Below are 22,983 nucleotides of genomic sequence, written 5' to 3'. Positions count from 1 at the left end.
GTTAGCCTTAAAAACTCTTTTTTTGGTAAATTTTTTTAATGAATTCACATTTTTAAACATTTGCACCTAAAATTTGTTTTTTGTTTAATTATTCGTTTTTTTCCCCTTAAAATTAGCTTTTCAAGGTAGATCTTTACCTGGAATTATCAATATACTCTACATTATTGTTTTCCATTTATATATAATATGTTCAACATTTCCAATTAATTTAATAGACTTTTTTTCTTTAAATATGAGATTTTATATCATCAAAACCAAAGACGATTAAGAGTACGAAAGAGTACATATTTCAAAGAAAACCAAAGAGTACATATTTCATTTATATGCCATTAAAATGTCTTAACAGTTTAAGTAGTATTAAAATAAAAGTATTAAATGTGATAAATTACTTGTTAGAAATATTTTTTATCTTTATAACCAGAAGTAAATATACTAATGTATTACGCATGTATTACTTTTATTACTACTTATAAACGACAGAATAACAAATTCCAAAAATCTATTATTCTATTTAAGTTTTTAGGTTATAATATAATTTGTGTTATTATTTTATCTGCAGCACTTTTTTCAGGGAGACAGTACATTGTATTATCTTTCTAGTAAAACAAGACAGCATATTATGATGTCTCGCTTAACGCATTAACTGGTAGTAAACACTGACTCCTTGTGCAAGTTTTAAACCTGATATTGATAATTGTATACAAGCACTGTTGAATTTAAATACCTCTTAAATAACCAAAGGAAGTTAACTAAAAAAAAGTTAAACCCGATTTAATTTATGCCGTTATACTGGACGATTAATAACAATAAATTATTATAATAAGAGTTTCTTAAGAAATAATTGAAACGTATTCAAAAGTAGCACTAGTTTTTTTTTTTAAATTGATAAACTTGCACAATTCATATTTTTTCATCTATAGAATTTTCGATGCAATATATTTAAATTTGAATAAAGAACACAAGAAATAATGTAAGTAACTTTTATCAAAAATATGCTTTTGACGGTGATTTATGACGGTGTACAACGTACGTCAAAATATGACCTAACTGATATTAATACGTTCACCACAGTTAATATTAGGTAATTGCTTATCTTTACTTAAATATTTATAAAAATATCTCAACAGAAGTGGCGCGCAAGCATTAATTCTGTTTTTGAAGTCCAATATAAACTTATTTGGTACAATGTTAAATATATATTTCCTGAGGAACACTAGCTAATGTTGTTGCAACTTTTAAGAAATCTTTTTCTTTTAAAACATTGTTTAGTTCCTTATTATCCTGATAAAAAAAATTAAAAAAAAACATTTTTTAGTCTAAATATTTTACATTGATATTAAAGTTTATGATTGCATTAGAGTTAAGCAGTAATTTGTATGTAATGCTGATATATTGCTGCCTATAACACATTCTCTGATTTTACCTCTGATGCTACCTCTGATGGCCTTTAACGTTGCTTATAACCCTGCTTATGATGCTAAGTCTAATCAAAGATGTTGAAAATATGAAGAAAATATTTTAAAATAAAGCAGGTTTTAGACATTTATGTTTTAGTCTATGATGCTAAGTCTAATCAAGAATGTTCCAAAAATGAAGAAAATATTTTAAAATAAAACAAATTTTAGACATTTATGTTTTGGTAAACTTGTATTTTTTTTTTTTTTTGAAAAGAGCGTCCCCCCTTATAAGATTATCTTTATTAAAAGCACTGAATTAAAAAAGCTAAAAATGCGCTTTTTTAATGCAGTGTTTTTTGTAGAGATAATAAAGATTAAAAAAAACAAAAAACTTGTTGCAAACATTTGGCAGATATTGTAGCAAACATTTGGGAGATATTTCGAGTTGAATGGAAGATTTTCAGATTATAACAAACTTTGCTGTCGACAGAAAAATTTTTTAGAAAAACATTTTAATGCATTTCAAATTTTATTAAATTTTAATATTTTTCTCTAAAAATAACATTAAAAAATTATTGGGAATAATAAGATGTAAATTTTTAAAAAATAAACGGTAAAAGTTATTATTCAATTCAACAACATTATATATTCCAGGTTATATTTCTACAACACGATTTATTATTTAAACTAAAAAATCATTGTCTATTACTAGTTATCTAAGAGTTTATAATAATTCTATTGTTTTTTTTTAATAATTTTTTTGATTCAGGAAAAAAATAAAAAAATAAATTGATGTTTAAATTGCACATTATGGGATTGCATGCAATACATTTTGTCTAATTGCATAGATTTTTTTAAGAAAATTATACATAAAGTAGACTTTTTATAAAAATTGACGAATGTTCCCCCCCCCCCCCTCATCAATATGAAACCCGTGTCGTCGGTCCTGTATAAAATGGAGCGGAATTTCGTTAAAATTATATTGAGAGTGTAAAACTATATTCTAATCGTAGTGGGAAAAAGATAAAATACAAAAAACATTAGGGTAGGTGCAAACAAACCACGCAACCACATTATAAATCAAATTAAAACTCACACAATAAAGTCAAGTTAAATACTCGTTCATAACAAAGTTGATAGTCGGGTTGATGATTATATGGAAACAGAGTACCAAATAAAAGTGAAAGTTTTGATTTTATAAATCAAAATTGTTTTATTTTTACTTTATTTTAACCTTTATTTTTCTTACGCCTCAATTAAAAGACACTATTGAAAAAGTCTTTATAAATGGAAAATTTAAACTTTCTACTTGCAACTACTTATCTATTTTTCTACTTGTGTTTTCTACTTGAAACTTGTTTATATTTATCATTTAATACTCTCATATACGAGCATATTTTCAAACAAATAAGTTTTTTTTTTTTATAAAGTTTAATTTTATAAAAATCAAAAATATATATATATATATATATGAGAATTAATGGTAGTTATGACGAATAATAAATACTTAAGATAAAATACACCGAACATATAATACCTTTTAGTAATAATTCAAATGCATGCAATACGTTTAGTAATACAGTACAAATAACATTATGATATATATATATATATATATATATATATATATATATATATATATATATATATATATATATATATATATATATATATATATATGTATATGCATATGTGTGTATATATATATATATATATATATATATATATATATATATATATATATATATATATATATATATATGTATATGCATATGTGTGTATATATATATATATATATATATATATATATATATATATATATATATATATATATATATATGTATATGCATATGTGTGTATATATATATATATATATATATATATATATATATATATGTATATGCATATGTGTGTGTATATATATATATATATATATATATATATATATATATATATATATATATATATATATATATATATATATATATATATATATATATATATATATATGTATATGCATATGTGTGTATATATATATATGTATATATATATATATATATATATATATATATATATATATATATATATGTATATATATATATATATGTATATGCATATGTGTGTATATATATATATATATATATATATATATGTATATGCATATGTGTGTATATATATATATATATATATATATATATATACATATATATATATATATATATATATATATATATATATATATATATATATATATATATATATATATATAAAATAAATGTAAATTAAAAGCATAATAAATGTAAATTAAAAGACCAATAAAATTAAAAAATGGAGTCTGGTAACAGACAAATGAATTAAAAGAACTTGTTAATTAAAATATTTGAACTTGAAATCATGAAGTTATTCTTTTTATTTGTTCAATTTTTAGAAAAAAATTGACAAATAAGTCACAGAAAATTTTGTTTAACACGTTAAACAACATTTTGTTAGCCAAAAAATAAGGAGGCTTAATAAAAGCCCTCGGATAGAATAGTAATTAATAATTGTTTTTCAAATTTTTTTTAAATGGTTAAATAATAAAGTTAAAAAATCAATACAAAAAAACAATTGTATTATTTTATTTTATTAATGAAAAATTCCTTAAAAATAAGTAATTTTACTTAAAATATGTTTTATGGTCATGATTCTGTTGTATTCACTTTGAGAACAAAAAAAATATTGAAACCTTTCTTTATATTAAAAATACCTTTAGTTTTATTTATAGTAAATGTTAAATCCTGTTCAAACTTTAATTTACAAGTTGTAAATGTGTAAAAACGTAGTTTTAGAAATAAATGGAGTTTTCTTTTTTTTTTTTGTAAAAAAAAGTACCGAGTTTAATCCCCACCACATTTCTGAAGGTACCTGCGCTTAACTATTTTCTCCGTTATAGAAAGAGAATCGTAAAAACAATAACAAATAATAAAACTAAATAAAATTATATATATATATATATATATATATATATATATATATATATATATATATATATATATATATATATATATATATATGTATATATGTGTATATATATATATATATATATATATATATATATATATATATATATATATATATATATATATATATATATATATATATATATATATATATATATATATATATAAATGCATATATATATGCACACAATTTTTTTTGATATCTTATAATTGGTTGATAAAAATAACTAATTATGTTGTACTTTTTTAAAAAAAAAATCATAGGCTTATTAGATTAAAAACATCATAGAGTAACCTCATTGATTAAAAATATCATAGAGTTATCTCTTAGATTAAAAAAATTGTTATTGGGTAAAGTGTTATAAACCTCTTGTTTTATAATATGGTTTTGTAATTAATATATTTATGTGTAACATATAAATATCATAAATACAACAGTTCACAGCATCTTTAGTCATACCATATCGTTATATAGCCCATGAACTACTATACTATATTATCCTAAACAACGCAAAAACTAAACAACAAATTATTTTATTTTCTGGTGAATTCTCACAATTTCTTGACTTTTTTTTTCAGAATATTTTATAAAGAATTATGTTATAAAGGTTTTGCGGTATACAGTCATGCGGTCTGATGACATAAATGGTTAAATGCGGATAAAAAAGTTTTTACTTACCATCTTTTTAAAATTCAGTTTAAATATTTTTGTAGTTTTTTTTAATTTGTATCATATTTTATCCTATCTACCATATAAATCTATAGACTATCATTTAAATGTTTATGACTAAAAACCACCCATTATGAATAATTATTGCAAAACAAGTGCGCCAGTTAAGGTTCAAAATCTGCTAAAACCTGCGCAAGGCGAATAAGTCAGTTATTAAATATTTTTTAACAAAAAAATTCGTTGAAGAAATTTTAATTTTTAGTTTTATTAAACACTATTTAAATATATTTCAAAAAATCGAAAGTTTTTTTTAAGCTTTGTTTCAAATTAAAAGCATAAAAAGGTAATGGCAATTAATTTGATGGTTGTCCATAAATATTAAGTTCATATACTTTAACCAAAATTATAAAAATATTTTACATTAAGTTATCAATAGCATGAAAGACTTGATTGTAAACTTAAAGTAAAAAAATTAATAAAACTATAAAACAGTGAATGTTAGTTGATTGCCAAATTTTAATTCAATCAAATACACCAAAAGTTTATGAACCTAATGTCCTTATTTTTAATAATTTTTTTAACTTTCTTGCATTCGTTATTTTTGTTTTCTTTGGTGCACAATTCTTCTCTACTTATATTTGTTGACTTAAGGGTCTTTGATTTGCATAGAAAAACATTGTGGGGTTTTGCGGATTGTTATTAATTGATTTTAAAGTTAATTGTTGAATTGGTGACGATAAACAGTTGCAGGTCAAATTTTAATATACATAGGGTTTATTGTTTGGTCAGTATATTGTTTGAGGTAGCTAATGATATTGAAATAATCTACATGCACTTGTTGGATTCGAATATCAAAACCGAAATCTTTTATTTATTAACATTTACATGAAAGTTTTTTTAAAACATTTATATCAAAGATATTTATATCGAAGAAATTACATAAACCGTTTTCTCAAGATTTTTACTTTTCAGTTTTGCTGTTGTTTATTTGTTTTCGAGTTTTTCATAACGAACGGGTTTTCCATACCCTACGTTTGGGATGCGGTGATAAGACTAACGTCTTAATAATGAATAATGTCTTCTTTTTGAAAAGTAAATTTCGGGGCACAGTGGTGAGGCAAATATTGTCTTCTTTTAGCTCCGGTCATGTAAATTTTATTTATGTAAAACGGCATTGTATTCTTTTTTTTAATGACGAAATAAATAATATATAAATAAATAAATAAAATAAATGTTGTTAAACGACAAAATAAAAAAAAATTAAAAATTAAAAAAAAAAAAAGACTTGTAAAATGTAAAATTTGTGCATAAACAAAATTCGGAAATAAGTTTTCAAAACAGCTATACATTGTCTTGTTAGAAGCTTTTTCTTTTTTTGTATTTTCTCACATTTAAAGAATCTTTCAAATCTTCTGTACTTTCTCAAAAACTGCCTCTCAAAAACTTATTTTTGTATTACAAGTATTTTATTAACATTAACAAATGAAGAGCCCCATTAGAATAAACTTTTTAAACCGTTAACATTTATATTTCACGAAAGAAATTGAAAATTTTTTATAAAAAGTTGTGAAAGTTAGGAATTTTTGTACACGCTTTTACTGAAATTTTTGAACATATCAGTCGTTATCTCAAAAACGCTTGTTGGGGCTAAACTATATGCAATTCATAAACTAGTACACAGGAGCTTTCATACTTTTCAAGTTTTTAAATTGCCGTATTGAGGTTAACGTCAAGGAAACGTTTTGAAAATAGCAATTAGACTTGATTTCCAAAAGAAACATGTTTTCCAACAAAAGTTTGTTTATTAGATGATTTATTAATGCTTTTCAAAATATACATGTTCTCTGAAATTATAATGTTTTAGAGTAAAAGCGGGTCAAACCGATCATACTATTTTTTCGATCACTGATCAAAATTTTAAATAAAACCGGAACTGATAGGAATATTTAAAAAACAAAAACACCAGAAGAAAGAGAATCATCTCCTCTATTCAAATGTGTCAAAATAAAATCCAAGTCATTTTTCAGTCATTTTATTTTTATAAAAGTTTAAAAGAGAGTTGTAAAAATTTGCTTTTTTCTTTTATTTGCAATCGTAATAATTCGGGAACCATGATTCGTTTAAAAATAATTTTATTTCTCTCTTGTAGAAAATTTAATTTTAATACCGATTACATAATTTTTTTTATTTTATAGTTAAAAATTAGACAAAAAAGTAAGGAAAATTAATATCAAATTTTTTCTGGTAAAACCGATCATTCACATATTTACTTTAAATTCCTTTGTAAAAAAATACTTCAATCAAAAAAGCTGCATTCATATATGGCATTCCATTCTCAACTCTAATAGATCGCAATAACAACAACAATGCTACCTTCAAGGGATCAGGATCAACAACCGTTCTCTCACAGCAAACAGAGTCAATTATGGTGCATGCGTTTAAGTTCCTATGTGATTGGGGTTATGGTTTAACACGAAATGATGTCAAGGGCTTCGTATGCGGTTAACTTCTTCGTACAAATCAATCAGGCCTATTTAAAAACGGCAGGCCTGGCAGACTGGTTTTATGCATTTATAAACCGATGGTCTAAAGAAATTTCCACAAGAAAAACTCACACTTTAGCATCTATCAGAGTCGCTTCTTGTACGTAAGAATTAATTGATCATTATTTTAAAGTTGTCACTAAACAATATCAATAGTCTGGGATAACTTCTGGTTGCTACATTTGGAATTGCGATGAAGCGGGTTTCTGTGGTGATCAAAGCAAAGCAACTGTAGTATGTCAAAAAGGTCCAAAGCGTGTTTTGAAACTCACTGGTAACAATGAAAAAATTCATTATACAGTGAACAATTGCTGTAATGCTGGTGGATACTTTACACCATCATTCGTGGTATACAAAGCAAAACGAAACTTTAGAGCTGAGTGGGCTTTAGGTGGTCCGAGTGGCACCAAATATTCAATTTCTAAATCTGTTTGGATGGAGCATGAAATATTTGTTGGATGGTTGAAGGAAGTGTATATACCAGAATGTCAAGCTATTAGTGTTACTCATATTTTACATCTTGATGGGCATACGTCTTACGTTAGTTTAGCAGCTGTATTGTTATGTTGGGAAAAAAATATAATTTTGATTTGTCTATCAACCCACTCATCTCACATTCTTCAGCCACTGAACAGAGGTGTCTATTGCCATGTTAAGCAAATGTGGAAGGCAGTTCTTACCAAATATTACAAAGACACAAAATGCGAAAACTTAGATAAAGAAAATTTTCCTACGTTGCAGATGTATAAGAGCGTTAAGTGTTTTACACGTTTGCACGCTATTTCTGGTTTTGAATATACTGGGTTATTTCTACTTAACAAAAACAAAATCAATCAACAGGCATTAGCTATCTCCGAAACGTTAAATTAACCGATGTCTTCAAAGCCATTGCGAACAATAAAGTCTTTATCTTAAAATTGAGGCAACCTAATATTTCAAAAATTCCTGGCCCATGTACTACAGAACACCGTGTTGCAGATCATCTCAAAAAAAGAGAAGAAGTTAAGCTACTCAAATTAGCTAAAAAACGAGCTAAAAAGCGTAAAACCATCTGCAAACTCATAATGCCATTGCCAAACCTTGCAGAAAAAGAAGTAACTCAAAATATAGAACCGATTACAACACTTTCAGCCAAAAGAAGAAAAATTATTAAATGCAGAAAGCGTAAAAAAGAATTACATGCGGAATGATGTCATGCGAGAATCCAAATTGCAATACTTGGCTCTGCAACAAAACATGTTTGCCAAAAAATTTTGTAATGGGTTCAGATTTTTTATGTTGTAAAAAATGTAAACCTTAAATCTTTTATTATTTCTGTATGCTATATAAAAAATATATAGCATACTTCTGTATGCGATATAAAAAATATATAAAATATATACATTTACATATATAAAATGTTAAATTTATTGAAAAACAACAACAAAAAAATTAATAAATAATGTGCTTGTAGGTGTTTTTTATCTTATTTAAAAAAAATAGTTTAAAAATTTAAAAAAATAATAAAGTTACTTGATTTTTATTGTTCAGTGATCGGTTTGACCCGCTTTTACTCTATATTATAATCTTATAATTATATATATATATTGGAATGTTCTCTGTCTAAACAGTTTTTTCAAAATAGCCTTCTTTAGCTCCGTTGATAGCTTTTTCATGTAGTAGTTAAGACGCCTTTAAATAGCTTCCATTACTTCTTCAAGATTTTAAACCAGTTGAATTATTTATTTCTATCAGCTATAAGCAAGAATTTTGTGCAGCGTTAGAGTTACACAAAGCCTATAAAATAGAAGCAAAATGGTTAACTCCTGACACATTAGTTAATGTAACAGAAATATATTTTCAAATAAAAAAATTGTTTTTTAGATCATTGATTAACTTCTTTTTGCCAAAATATAACTTTTTTTTTTGCCAGACGACATTTCTTTTAGACAAGGACAGATCCATTGGGGGGCGATGGGGTGAACATCTCCCCTTAGATATTTTTGAAATATTTTTTTTTTCCTGCGTTTCAACAAAGCATGTTGCTTGAAAATGGAAGTAAATTAGGGAGGCTGTTTAAAAGTGATAAGAAATTTTAATAAATTTGTGTTTAATAAAAAAAAAATCGTACTATTGAGATGAAAAGTTGCTTCGTCTCCCCCAAAAGAGACACAATATCTATTTACTTATCTTTCAGAAAATATATAGTTATGGGGTGTAAATACGATGCCTTCTATCCCTAATATATTACTTTCAGTATAGCATGTTTACTTTTAAAATTTAAAAATATTATATATAGGTGCAAAAGAGTTAAGGAAAGTTACAAACATTTCTCAAGAACTAAAATATACTCTAAAGTTTTGATGTGTGATGATTTCAATTTTCTATCCTTGAATAGTATATGGAATTCTAGTTATGAAAGTATCTGCATTCGACAAAAAAAGAGAGACAGTTTCTGAAATGTATTGATGAATGTTATCTGACAAATCATATAAAAAAACCAACATTCCAACTAATTAACACAAAAGTAACAAATGTATTAAATTTGAAGTTAAAACGTCTCCTTTTCGTATGTCTAACTTGGCACATATGGATTTCTTGGAAAAAAACAAAAAGAGATCATCATGTTTTAAGTTTTAATTTTAGTATCAAGCGCACAATAATTGCAAAAATGAAAATATCACTACAAAACGAGTATACATGAAAAGCAATTATGATGAACTTTCAAAATATTTAAATAAGTTTAACTGATGTGAATGGTTTACTGAATTTAATGTTGATCGGTGTTATAAAAGATTTATCAAAATTTATGAAAATGGGTGTAATGATTTTATACCATTATTTAATCAAAAAACAACTGAAACCAGAAGATCTCTTTGACGTTTAAATACGAAATTTGACTCGAGCATCATCTTTACAAAATCTATACAAAATAATATCGATACAAAACTTTTCGTTTCAAAAATTTCGATCTAAAAGAAGAATGTAAGTTAAAAATAAACGGTAGTTAAAGACTTTTAAAATTACAATAAAATATATATATAAAAAAAATTGAAACAGAATTGAAAAATAATCCAAAACAAGTTTATGCTTATATTAGTAGTAAACTAAAAGCAATATTTAATTTCAATATTTAATTTCAATGGAAAACAACAAAACAAAGCAACTGACAGTCAAGTTATTGCTAAGCAATTAAATAAATTTTTCAATTTTGCCTACAAACTGATTAAAAGTGAATAATACACCAGGTCTTCTTAAACTATGGGTCGCGACCCCAAATGGGGTCGCTTAGCAAAAATCTGGGTTCGCGAGAGATATCGTTTTAAAAATTAAAATTTGAATTGAAAGAATGTAAAATAGCTTTCACTTTTTTACAAACATTTCCTTTTAACATATTTGCAAACCAATGCATTACGCAAAAACGTTAAGATTTTACAAAAGCCTTGATCATAGATTTAAATGTGTAAAAGATAATAAAACATTATTCTTTTTTCTTTCAAGAAAGGAGGAGTGTTTTTGTTCAAAAGGATTTTTTTTCAGCAAAGGATTTCTTTTTTTTTTTTCTCATTTAAAAACTTGCTAAGTTCGTGCGACTTGAGTTTTATTTATGAACACAAATAATGTTTATAAACAAAGTTCATTTAATACGAAAAAAACAAACTAAATTGCGATAAAATTAAAAATAAAACTGACATATGTTTTGACTTGCTATTGGTTTTCGCGCCATAAAATCGTCAGTGTTCAGCCGTAACGAGATTTTATTTTATTTTTATTTATTCAGTAATTAATTATTCAAATATTATATGCAATATGCTATTTTTATATACTTTTCGGATTTTAGAGTCAAAATAATTTTTGGCCATGGATAAATGGCTGAACTTAAACAAGAATGGTAATGACACAGATGATAACGCTATAAACCTTTGCATTTTAAAATTGTAAGGGTAATTAAACAACCACTTTGTTTGATCTGCAATAAATTATTGGCTGCAGAGAGTATGAAACCATAAAAATTAAAAAGAAACAACTTGAATCAAACCATGTTTCATATGTCAATAAACCAAAAGAATATGTTGAAAGACTATATAAATCTTTAAATAAAGAAAAAAAAAACTTTTGAAAAATTTATAACCGTTAATGAGAAATATTTGCTAGCGTAATAAGAAGTTTCACACCATATTGCTAAAAATCAAAAGCTGTTCACCATCGGAGAAAATCTTATATTACCTGCTGCTATTAAAATGGTAGAAATACATTTTGGAACTAAATATGGAGATGATAATCGAAAGATTCCTTTGTCGAACGACACTGCCGCGAATAGAATATTTAGTATTAACAAGGACCAATTAGTGCAACTAATTACAAGAATTATAGAAAGCCCAAAATTTTCAATTCAGTTGGGCAAAACAACATATATTACTAAATTGGCTCAATTATTAGTATATCTCAGGTACGTTTATAAAGAAAATGTGGAGGAAGAATAGTTATTTTTTCATCCTATGAAAGACCATACTGCAGGGAAAGACATATACTATAAAGTCGATGAATTTTTTAAACTGAGGGTTTAGAATAGAAAAATTGCTGTAGAATATACACAGATGGTGCAAGAGCAATATTTGTTTTAAATCATATCTTCAAGCTGCTCGTTATGATCAAATAACTTTTACTCACTGCCTTAATCACCGAGAAGCTCTTGCAGCAAAAAAATTAGCACCAGAATTGAATGACGTGCTCCAGTATGCTGTTAAGATTATAAATTTTATTAAGAGCCATGCCCTTAATAGTCGATTATTTTCAAATCTCTATAGATTTGTACTCTATAGTTGTTTACTTAGAATCCGTAAGGATATGGATTCCAAGTACACAACTTTATTTTTTCATGCAGAATTAAGATGGTTGTCAAGAGGTCAAAGTTTAAGAAGATTATTGTTATTAAAGGACAAAATCGAAATACTTTTAACCGAACGAAAATGTGAACTTGCTGCTTTTTTTTCAAAATAACATGGCTATCCAAGTTGTGTTATTTGTCAGATATATTTTAGAAATTAAACAATCTCAACTTGTCTCTTCAAGTAAACAATTGCGATATATTTACTTTAGGTGAAAGTTTTATTAAAAAAATCAAAATTTGGAAAACTAGGGTAGAAAAAGATTCGTTCGAAATGTTTTTCAGTGTCGACAATTTTATAATCGAGAGAAATCATTGTAAAACTTTTATCACAAAAGTTATAGTTGATCACTTAAAAGCGCTAGAAACACAGTTAAGTACATATTTTATATTAAATAATGATTTCAAAAAGATAACTTTGATTCAAAAGCCATTTTGGGTTGACTTGAGTGAGATTGATCACCTTCCACTTAAAGGTCAAGAGGAGTTTGCTGTGTTTTTGAGTGACTCAAACTACCTTTTCTTAAAAAGCTCTTGACTGAGTTCTGGATCGGAACTAGACCTGAAATTCCCACAATCGCAGATATGGCGTTAAATACTTTTCTGCCATTTAACAACATATTTATGGGAGGTTACTTTCTCAGCTTTAATACGTTATTAAATCCCCAAAATATTGAAGAGGTCTTACGTCCGGCAGTGTCAAATATTCCACCAAGATTTAATTCGTTATGCAATAAAAAAAAAACACATCCATCTCATTAAATTTTTTCTTTAAATTTAATCTTAACACTTATCACTCAACGACTGCATTTGAATATATTCGAGCGAACTGAGACGGTCAGAATTCCCTTTTATTTATGATATTGCAAAAAATGCAATTTTGATTAAAAATAGGTAATAATTTGATTAAAAATGCAATTGCAAATAACATAGTTTTACAACTTTTTGTGCAATTTTTAATTTTAGATTTTTGTATGTTTCTAAACGAATTCTAAAACTATATATTTCAAATGTATATGACATATATACACATATATGCTATATGTATATTGTTAACAAATAAATAAATCATCAAAAAGTATTTACATATCTTTCTTTTATATTTATATGGGGTTGCCAGCAAACTCACAATCATAAATAGGATCGTGAGAAAAAAAAGTTTAAGAAGTCTGGTCTAATCTTAAAAATTTATTTAATTTTTGTTTCTATATTATATGTATATTTTGTTTCTGTATATATGTTTATATGCGGTAGTGGTGTAGTGGTAGAGCGCTCGCTTTATAAGCGGAAGGTTCCGAGATCGATCCCCACCACGTTCCTGGTAGTACCGCGCTCAACTTGTTTCTCCGAGCAGCGGCCTTGTTTGTCAAGTTTTGTGTTTCGGAGATATAGAGTTGGGAGAGATCTATAACCACAATTAAGTAGTCTCCTCGTCTGAAGTGGCCTTCTGGGCCTTGGGGAGGTGAGTTAACAAAATATATATATAATATATATATATTTTGTAAACTCACCTCCCCAAGGCCCAGAAGGGCTTTGACAACGCAGATGTAATTGAAGTATAACACAGCGTTGATGTTACCAAAATCATTTATTTATAATAATTTTTTTTTTAATTTCAATATTGCCCTAATAACTAAGAGATTTAATAGAAATAAATAACCAATTAATTTCTCCTAATATATATATTATATATATTAGGAGAATTTGATTGGTTATTTATTTCTATTAAATCTCTTAGTTATTAGGGCATTTGAATATTGAAATTAAAAAAAAAATTATTATAAATAAATGATTTTGGTAACATCAACGCTGTGTGATACTTCAATTACATCTGCATTGTCAAAACACAAAATCAGTGCATCTTATTTTAGAGTATTTAGAGATAAGGAAAACCTCAGTTATACTTTTAAAATCACAAACTTGAAAAAAATCTTTAAAAATTTTATTTTAAAAAAATTAGTAATCTACATGGCATTTATATTACAATAAAAAACTGTTAAATACAAAATATTTGGTAAAATAATTTTCTAGATATGGTTTTATTAAGCTTAGAAATTCATAATTTTCCCCCAAAAAATAATAATGGTATTTCAAAACAAAGTATTACTAAAAACATTTTAAAGTTTTTCAGCCAAAATTTGCTGAAAAAAAGCATGTTGTTCAACAATTTGTTTACTTGTATAAAACAAAAGTGGAAATCTGCAAACTATACTGTCAAGAACTTTGAAAAGAAGTTTATTAATTGGCTTAATGATAATTAAGCCAATAATTTACTTGTAAAAAAAAAGTAATTTACTTGTAAAAAAAAAAGAAAATGAACCAACTACAAGAAGACGTGGTCGATAACCAGTTATTTTTGATGATAGTTCTAATAAAACTAAAAAAAGGCGTGTATCTGGCTTACTTAAGTCTCATTTAGCCAATGAATTATTTTTTGCTACTAGTAAGAAATCAAGAGATGAATCTAATATTGCTGCAAACAACAACGTTTTAAATATTTTAAATACAAATAAAACAAGTATATTTAGAAGACAAAGTACAAGCTTTTATAATTGATGCCAGTCTGACAAAAGCTTCTTATCAATTGATTACAAGTAGAGCCTTGGAGAAAGAATATAACATCTACCCCACTTACATTTATGTCACGGAAACGAAGTTAAAACTTTTTCCTGCAAATATAACAGTGGACGATTATTTAGCTTTAACCTGTGCAGTTTATATCAGAATAAATTATACTGATATAAATGAGGTCCTTGATACTTTTTTCAATGATAGTGGTGGAGATTTTATTTGTTTGGTCAAAGTTTTTAATTTAAAGTTTTTTAATATTTTGAAAATCAATTCTTTAACAAAAAAAACAGGGTCTTATTTGTAAATTCTGACGAGTTGTTTTTATTTTATACTTTTTTAATCGATCAAGATCCTCGTTCGTTATTTTACGCGCAGCCATATAGCTGTTTTTAACTCGCGACAGTGTAAACAGTTTGTAATTATTTTAATTGTAGTTATGTATTAAGTGGTTATTGTGATGTTGATTTATGTCGGTAAATATTTTATATAAATGGATATAAAACTTTCGTAAAATGATGAGAATTCAATAAACAAAGCTTTGAAAAGAAAAGTTTTGTTTTGAGCGAGAAAATTACAAGCAAGCCAGGCTTGGATTCAAATATCAAATTATTGGATATATTTGAAACGTATGATGGAATTTCGGACGCTAACGTTTGGATACAGCGAACGAAAGTGATTGCAGAAATGTAGAATGTAGAACTAAAGTTACTCATTCAATTTCTTCTAAAAGGAACTGCTTATTTATTATATAATGCTTTAAACGCTGAAAATAAGACAAAGAAGTCGAGGGTGTCTTGTTAGCAACACTCTCTATAGATGCTTATACGGCATACAAGCTTTTTGTTAAACGAAAATTAAATGTTGGAGAGAAAGCCGATGTGTTTTAGGTCAACTTGAAACAGTTGGCTCATCTCGTTTAATAGTCAGAAGAGTCTATTGAATTAGCGCTTGTTTTTGGATAGCCTGAGGATTTATCATCAAAATTTTGAGCCGATATGGATCCAATTGATGTTATGTTACCAAAAGTAAGAGCTGCTTCGAATTGTGTATGCGTAGATGATACTGTTGGTGCTGTGTTTCAAAATCAAGCTACAAAAGCTCCGTTGGTGGGTTACAACTGCAAAAGGTAAGATCATATTGGGAAAAACTGTTCCCTTGCAAAGAATCTGGCTCCGAAGAATATGTTTCGATGTTTTAAATGTTGGGATAAAGAACACATGGATGCAAAATCTTTAAGGACCCAGCGAAACGAGTGCAGGAGCAAGAAATGTGCGCAACCTTGCTTCTAAATAATGTCGGAATTAGCGCATTGTTTATTATTCATCTAAAAGTTAATGGTATGTAAGCGACAGCTATAGTAGACACGGGTTGTTCAAAGAAAATTATAAATCAAAAAGTTGTACAGAAATTCAAAATAAATCCCAGAATCCTCCAAAGGTAGTAACTTTTGACGGTAATATTTATCAATGTAATGGATCAGTGGTTGTCACTATTGAGGTTAATGGTCTCTAAGTACGAGGCAAAATTATGATGAATTTTCAACCGTTTGGAATTGATATGATGCTTGGAATGAGTTTCATTAAATTGCTAGGAGAGATTTTTATTTCCCCGTCTGGAATAGCAAAGTTTAAGTTTAGTTCAATTAAGAGAATTGCAGAAAGATCAAAAATGTCAATACCGGAAGCATTATATTGATACAAGCCGACAGCCGACACAAACAATTCAACCCAATGGAGAAAAAATACAGGTATCGATTTGGCGTGAAAGGATTGAGAAAAGATAATCTTCCGGAAAAAACTGACATAAACGAAACTTTGAAAAGTGGTGATAACGTTTGGTTGAAACCACCAAATGAAAAGTGCCATACTTAGTGGCAGCCAGCAAAACTAACTGGTAATATTTTGAAACAAGCTGTAGAAGCTAATGGCGTTCCGCGTCACGTACAACATATACGATATCCAAATGACACCAAACATGCGATATTCTTAAAGTCAAAGTAGAAATGAACACAAGCAGTGGTTGTGAAAATGCGGAAAACTATGTTGAGCAAATTTAAAGTGTGTTGGAAAAGAGTCAAGAAGACATGTTACAATTTTATTTAGTTATATTATAATAGTATATGTTATTATAATAGTTTTATTAGATGTTTGCGGATCTTCTAATGACATTAATTTATTATTGAACTTACAATGATTCATGGGAAAGTTCAGACAATATTATTTGGAAAAACTAACTCATACCAATGCTGTTCAGTGAGTGGTGTCTCTCCAAAAATATAAATAATCTTGATATCCTTAATATAGATTATACTTATAGAGAATTCAAACGATGGCAATACTTCAAGTCGTGCTTTTGCAGCATATAAGCAAACCGCTGAAATTCTGAGTATTGATCAAAACCTTATATTCAGATTTTACATTATCTTGGTAACACTAACTTCAGGATATGAAAATGATTAATAAATTCAGGACTGCTTAAAAACCAAGGGTTATAGCTTTGACACTGATAGACTGTTCGCGAAATCACGAAAATTTCAGCAGAAAAAAACATGCAGAGCAACAAATACTGATTTGAACAATAGACTCCAAGTTACCATTGGTTTCTTTATTTCAGCAATGCATAAATCAACATAACACCGAACAAATGATAAAACATTTCCTTCAGATATTTTACAATTACTTAAACAATCTTCAAACGATATTATTGTTTTATAAATTTTTGATGTAATTTAAAATTGATGTTTTATTTGACTATTGACCTTTGTAACTGAGGATATTATATGGTAGCTAAGCGATATCCATGAGGATATTATATGGTAGCTAAGCGATATCCATGAGGATATTATATGGTAGCTAAGCGATATCCATGAGGATATTATATGGTAGCTAAGCGATATCCATGAGGATATTATATGGTAGCTAAGCGATATCCATGAGGATATTATATGGTAGCTAAGCGATATCCATGAGGATGTTATATGGTAGCTAAGCGATATCCATGAGGATATTATATGGTAGCTAAGCGATATCCATGAGGATATTATATGGTAGCTAAGCGATATAAGTATCCATAGCAACTAAGCTTTAATTTAAAAAATTTTCACTTTTTTAAGATGTGCGATCTCATATTGGTATTTATGTTAAATTTAGTGAATATAGCACTTGTAAAATATCTGCAAATACCAAAAATAGGTTGTTGCTAAGCAAAATAGAGGTATCCATAGCAACAAAATAAAAGAATAACACTTTTATAAGAAGCGCAGACATCGTATTAGTACTCATGTTAGTTTTAATGAATATAGCCCTAAAGTTAATTTGGTTATGAACTTTGTCCAGTTAAAGTAAATTCTGGCCCACTGTGCAATTATTTAAATACTAAACATCATCTCTTCCAATGGAAATATGATACTTAATAGTCAATTTTTGTTAAAGATAAGATTTTTATAGCCTAATATTCTTTGAATTTTTTTCGTTATTGTTAAAAGAACTATAAAAGCGGAAAAGTAGACCATCATGTTTTATAAATCCGTACTCACAAAACGGTTTTGCAAAGAGTGCATTTGTTACTTTTTACATGATAGATAACCAAACATATGAACTTAGCAATTTATAATATAATAAATACTATAGTTATTTTTCAATCAAAGTTTTGTAATTCAAACACATCGATTTTCTTAAGCGCATTGATATATAATGTGCTTATAAGCGAATATGAATATAAGAGATATTTAACGTATCTACGTGAATGAAACGTATATACATTTCAACAATAAATAATCATTCTTTTTATTATTATTATTAAATTTAAAACCATTTAGATAATATATTTTATAACTCGAATTTTATTATCAATTTACTTGCTGTCGAGAAAACGGAAAGCTCTATTTTAAGCAAAGTGGGTGCCAATTACTTTTAATCGGTATTTTACACATTACTGAAGTAGTTTGTAGCATCGTACTCTTTTTATTAACATGGGTTATTTGTACTAATGTAACTTATCTATTTTTGTGTAAAAAGAAAAAACAAAATTATTTTTATTCTTGATTGTGTTTTTTTTTTTTAAATTTAATTTTTAAAACAAATAAAAACCAAAAACTGATCCATATAAGGGTTCGGTATTTTATAACTTTCCACATTGAATCTTGGTTGGCGCGGTTAAGTATTATGCAGCATATTTTATTACAGTTGAACTCATGTAAATTCAAATCATAAAGAGATCTCAAAATATGTTCAAAATACAAGAGTTTTTAAATTATAGGAACTCAATGTTGAGTATTAAAATTTGAAGGGACCTAAACATTTGTTCAATTAAAATGATATTTTAAATTATAATAGTTAAACTATATTATACATAAACAAATTTTATGAAAATTGTCCGTTTTTATAATATCAGTTATGATTTGGATGGTTTAGCGCCAAACCAGCCGATACAACAAAGTTGAAAAAAATTATTTCATATTAAAAAATGATTTATGTAGTGTTTCTTTGCAAACACAAAAATACTATAATTAAAATTTTTAAGTGCACTGAACTGCAATTACTTTTAATTTTTTCGGTTTAGTGGCTTCCGTTAGAGACTTTTAAACTTTGCGTCAAATTATCTCATTTCAACATATTCGTTGTATTGGCTGGCTTGGCGCAAAGTGATACATTTGTTATTATCTCAACTGTCATATTAAATAGTTCCGCCTAATAATCAATGGCCCGCCCAATATATTTAATGCAGTTAATAACTTGACATTTGTTTTATTTTTGAACATATGTGTTTCATCATCCAAACTGCTTTATTTTTTGCATATATTTATTTTACCTTTCTATTTTACCTTTATTTGTTTTTAAATATTTGCTTGTCACTTAAAACAGCGGCAATTTTTCAACGCCTTTTGACCAATAGCGTAATATATCCTCTGTAATAAAAATCAAGGACAAATGAGAAAAAGGCATTCCATTACACTCTCAAGTCAGGGAAAAAAATTTTAGAAAAAATAGAACAACGCTTAGAAAATTTTGCATAGATTATCTATAAAGGTTTGAATAGATTATGCATAAAGGTTCGAATAGATGTATAAAAGCTTGCGTAGGTTATGTATAAAAGTTTGCATAAATTATGTACAAAAGTTTGCATAAATTATGTACAAAAGTTTGCATAGATTAGGCACTATAATCAGAAGACTAGTACACAAGTTACATTTAACCTATACCAATAAAAAAGAACACATCTGGAGTGGATGAAGAAATTTTAAAGTTATATTGTTGATGACTAAAAATTGGCAAATTAAAATATTGTGATAATATTTTCTATTTTTCTTTAGGTATGCTTCAGTGATGATTCTACCAAATAAATAATAACTCAAAAAACAAAAATGTGTCAAACAGAAAATAGTATAATTTATGATTTATACTATTTTTTGTTTTTTTACTTCTTAAAAATTCTAATTTTGAATTGGCCATTTGAAATTCATCAGGTTTAAATCCCATCAAAATTGTATGCTGTTAAAAAGAAAACATTCAAAGAAATAGTTACTAATAAAAACAAATTAAATTTTTTTTAGCTTTATTTATATTGTGCCTATCCTTCTTTAAGCATTGAAAAAAAATGAGGAAAGTTCAACAAAAATATTAAAAAGGTCTTATAACTATTTTATACATTTTAAACTTTTATTGAATCATTCGGTTTATATTTATATTTAAAAAAATAAAAATAAAAGATTACTACTAAAAAGACACACAAAAAAAGCTAAAGATTATAAAATTTTCATATTTTATAAATTTAACTTGTTGCTTGTTATTATTAATAAAAGTTAAAATTTATATATTTGTTTGTTACTGTTTTGATTTAGGATGAACCCAATGAACCCAGTGTCTCAAAAGCTTAGCAATGATTTTCTTAGTGAATCTTCCATAGACATTTGTAATGACAACTTTAATATGAAACAATATCTTCGTTTTAAAGTAAATGCAAATGATCGCGAATACAATGATGATCCATTTTATGTATGCGATATTGATGATATTGTTAAAAAACATTGGATGTTTCAAAATCTTCTTCCGCAAATAAAACCATTTTACGGTATGATATATTTTAAATACTTGAAACCACTTTAGTTTACATTTGAAACGTAAATCTGCTTGGTGCAAAAAAAAACTAAATACACACACCAAAAAAAACTATTTTAAGGTTCGCAATAGTTCTCAAAATATTTTACAACACTTGTGTGATTTTGTTGTACAACAATTGGTTCAGAAATTGATTTGTTTCTATTTCTGAAAAACATAAGTTTTGTTGTTAAGTTGTGCAAGCTTACTTTGTTAGATTAGTTATTTTGATTAAAATCTTTTATGTTATAAATAGTTAAATCTATTACCCGGTGGTATATCGGCTAGCGATTAACTAGCGATATTTGTAACAATAAAGATTAGACCACAAATTGCTAGCGAGTTATAGTTAAGCTAGAAATAAGCTCCCAAAAATTCACTTTCAATTTTTATATATTACTGTTTCGTACTTATTCAACATACAATATTATCATTATAACATATTATTAATATTATTATTTTATCTTATATATTCACTAAAGTTGCGGACAGCCCTGTAAACTAATTTTACACAACGCGCGTGATTTTAAATAAATGCCAGGTTTTTATTTATACCACCCAAGCTTCTTTTTTTTTTTAGTTCAAGATATTGACAAACCTATAGATTTAGAGTTATGTTTTAGCAAATTACAAAAGCTGCGATATGTAGCCATTGAGTAGATACAGATTCGTCTTTATGTTTTTGCTAGCTACAGTGTTGTGAATTTTAGCTAATAATATATCGTATAAATATCTATAGTTACTTAGCTGTGATATCTAGATAAGATTCGATATCTTGTAAGATTGCAATTTTATTACAATATGTTGCATGTAGTACAAAAATTGCAATCTTAGAAGTTCAATTATTATCATAAATATATAAGGTCTAATACAACAAATTAATTTTTTCAGACTTAAAAGATATAATCATACAAAAACTTACTTACACTAGCTTACTTCCATTTTGTACGTTAAAAATTTTTATAACAACTACTCAATTATTCGTTTTAAATAATAACCAACAGAATGGTGGGTGTGAAATAATAGTCAACAGAATGTCGAGTGTAAAAAAAAATTTAATTAAAAAAAGTTTAATTTAATGGGGACCAATAAATATAGTTGTAAAAACGTTACAACCATTTAAAGTACAACTTTTTTCAAAAAATTGTACAACTAACATGGTTATTCGTGTGATTTTCTAATCTATGCTGCTCCCTGACCACTTGAATTCTTTTTAGCATATTCCATCCATTAAAATTTTTGTGCATTCATAGTGCACCGTTTCAATTTTAACTTATGACATTTATTTTAATTCTTTTAAAACTTGTAATTATTAGAAGAAACTATTATTTTTTTGATTTACAGCCTCATTAACTGCTTCACACACTTTTACAGTCATATCAACAACCCGAAACACGTTTATAGCCATATTAACGACTCCCCACACTCACGAGCCGATTCATAGAGAAAGGGGAATAATAGTAATTGCCGTTGTACCCCCTTACATGATTTAAAAACATTTTTTTTGGTGATATTTTAAATTCTAATTTACAATTTCCCGACTTAAGAAAACAGTCGTTGGAATTTCTTTGAAGATATTTATAATATTTTTTGGTATCAAAGAATAGACTTTAAAAAAATTCTAATGGTGTATTTTCACCGCATGTCTGTTGTTGCACTTTTCTTTTATAGTTAAAACTGCCATCTTTTCAATTTTTGTTTATTCTGCGTTTCTAAAAATTTCTTTAAACACTTCTTTGCAGTTTTCACTTATTTGTTTCAAAACAGTTAACTGGTCACAAATGTGTTCTCTCAAACAAACGGGCTTAATCACAACTGATTAAGCCCATTTGTTTGAGAGA

General features: G+C 26.7%; 1 protein-coding gene across 2 annotated transcripts in view; it reads left to right on the top strand.

The window, feature by feature from the left end:
- The first annotated feature begins 850 nt into the window (after nt 1–850).
- Nucleotides 851–22,983, top strand: part of LOC100213394 (antizyme inhibitor 2) — a 102,172-nt gene continuing 80,039 nt past the window's right edge. Inside the window, exons 1-2 of one of the 2 annotated variants that reach the window (XM_065814669.1) lie at nt 851–970; nt 20,887–21,116. In XM_065814669.1, coding sequence (XP_065670741.1) covers nt 969–970; nt 20,887–21,116 — 232 coding nt within the window. In that variant the 5' untranslated portion in view covers nt 851–968. The remainder of the gene's footprint in view (nt 971–20,886; nt 21,117–22,983) is intronic. The other variant, XM_065814668.1, reaches the window with a different exon arrangement.

Source organism: Hydra vulgaris, chromosome 12 (assembly GCF_038396675.1).
Source record: "Hydra vulgaris chromosome 12, alternate assembly HydraT2T_AEP".
NCBI lineage: Eukaryota > Metazoa > Cnidaria > Hydrozoa > Anthoathecata > Hydridae > Hydra > Hydra vulgaris.
This window is presented reverse-complemented; position numbering and strand designations above follow the sequence as displayed.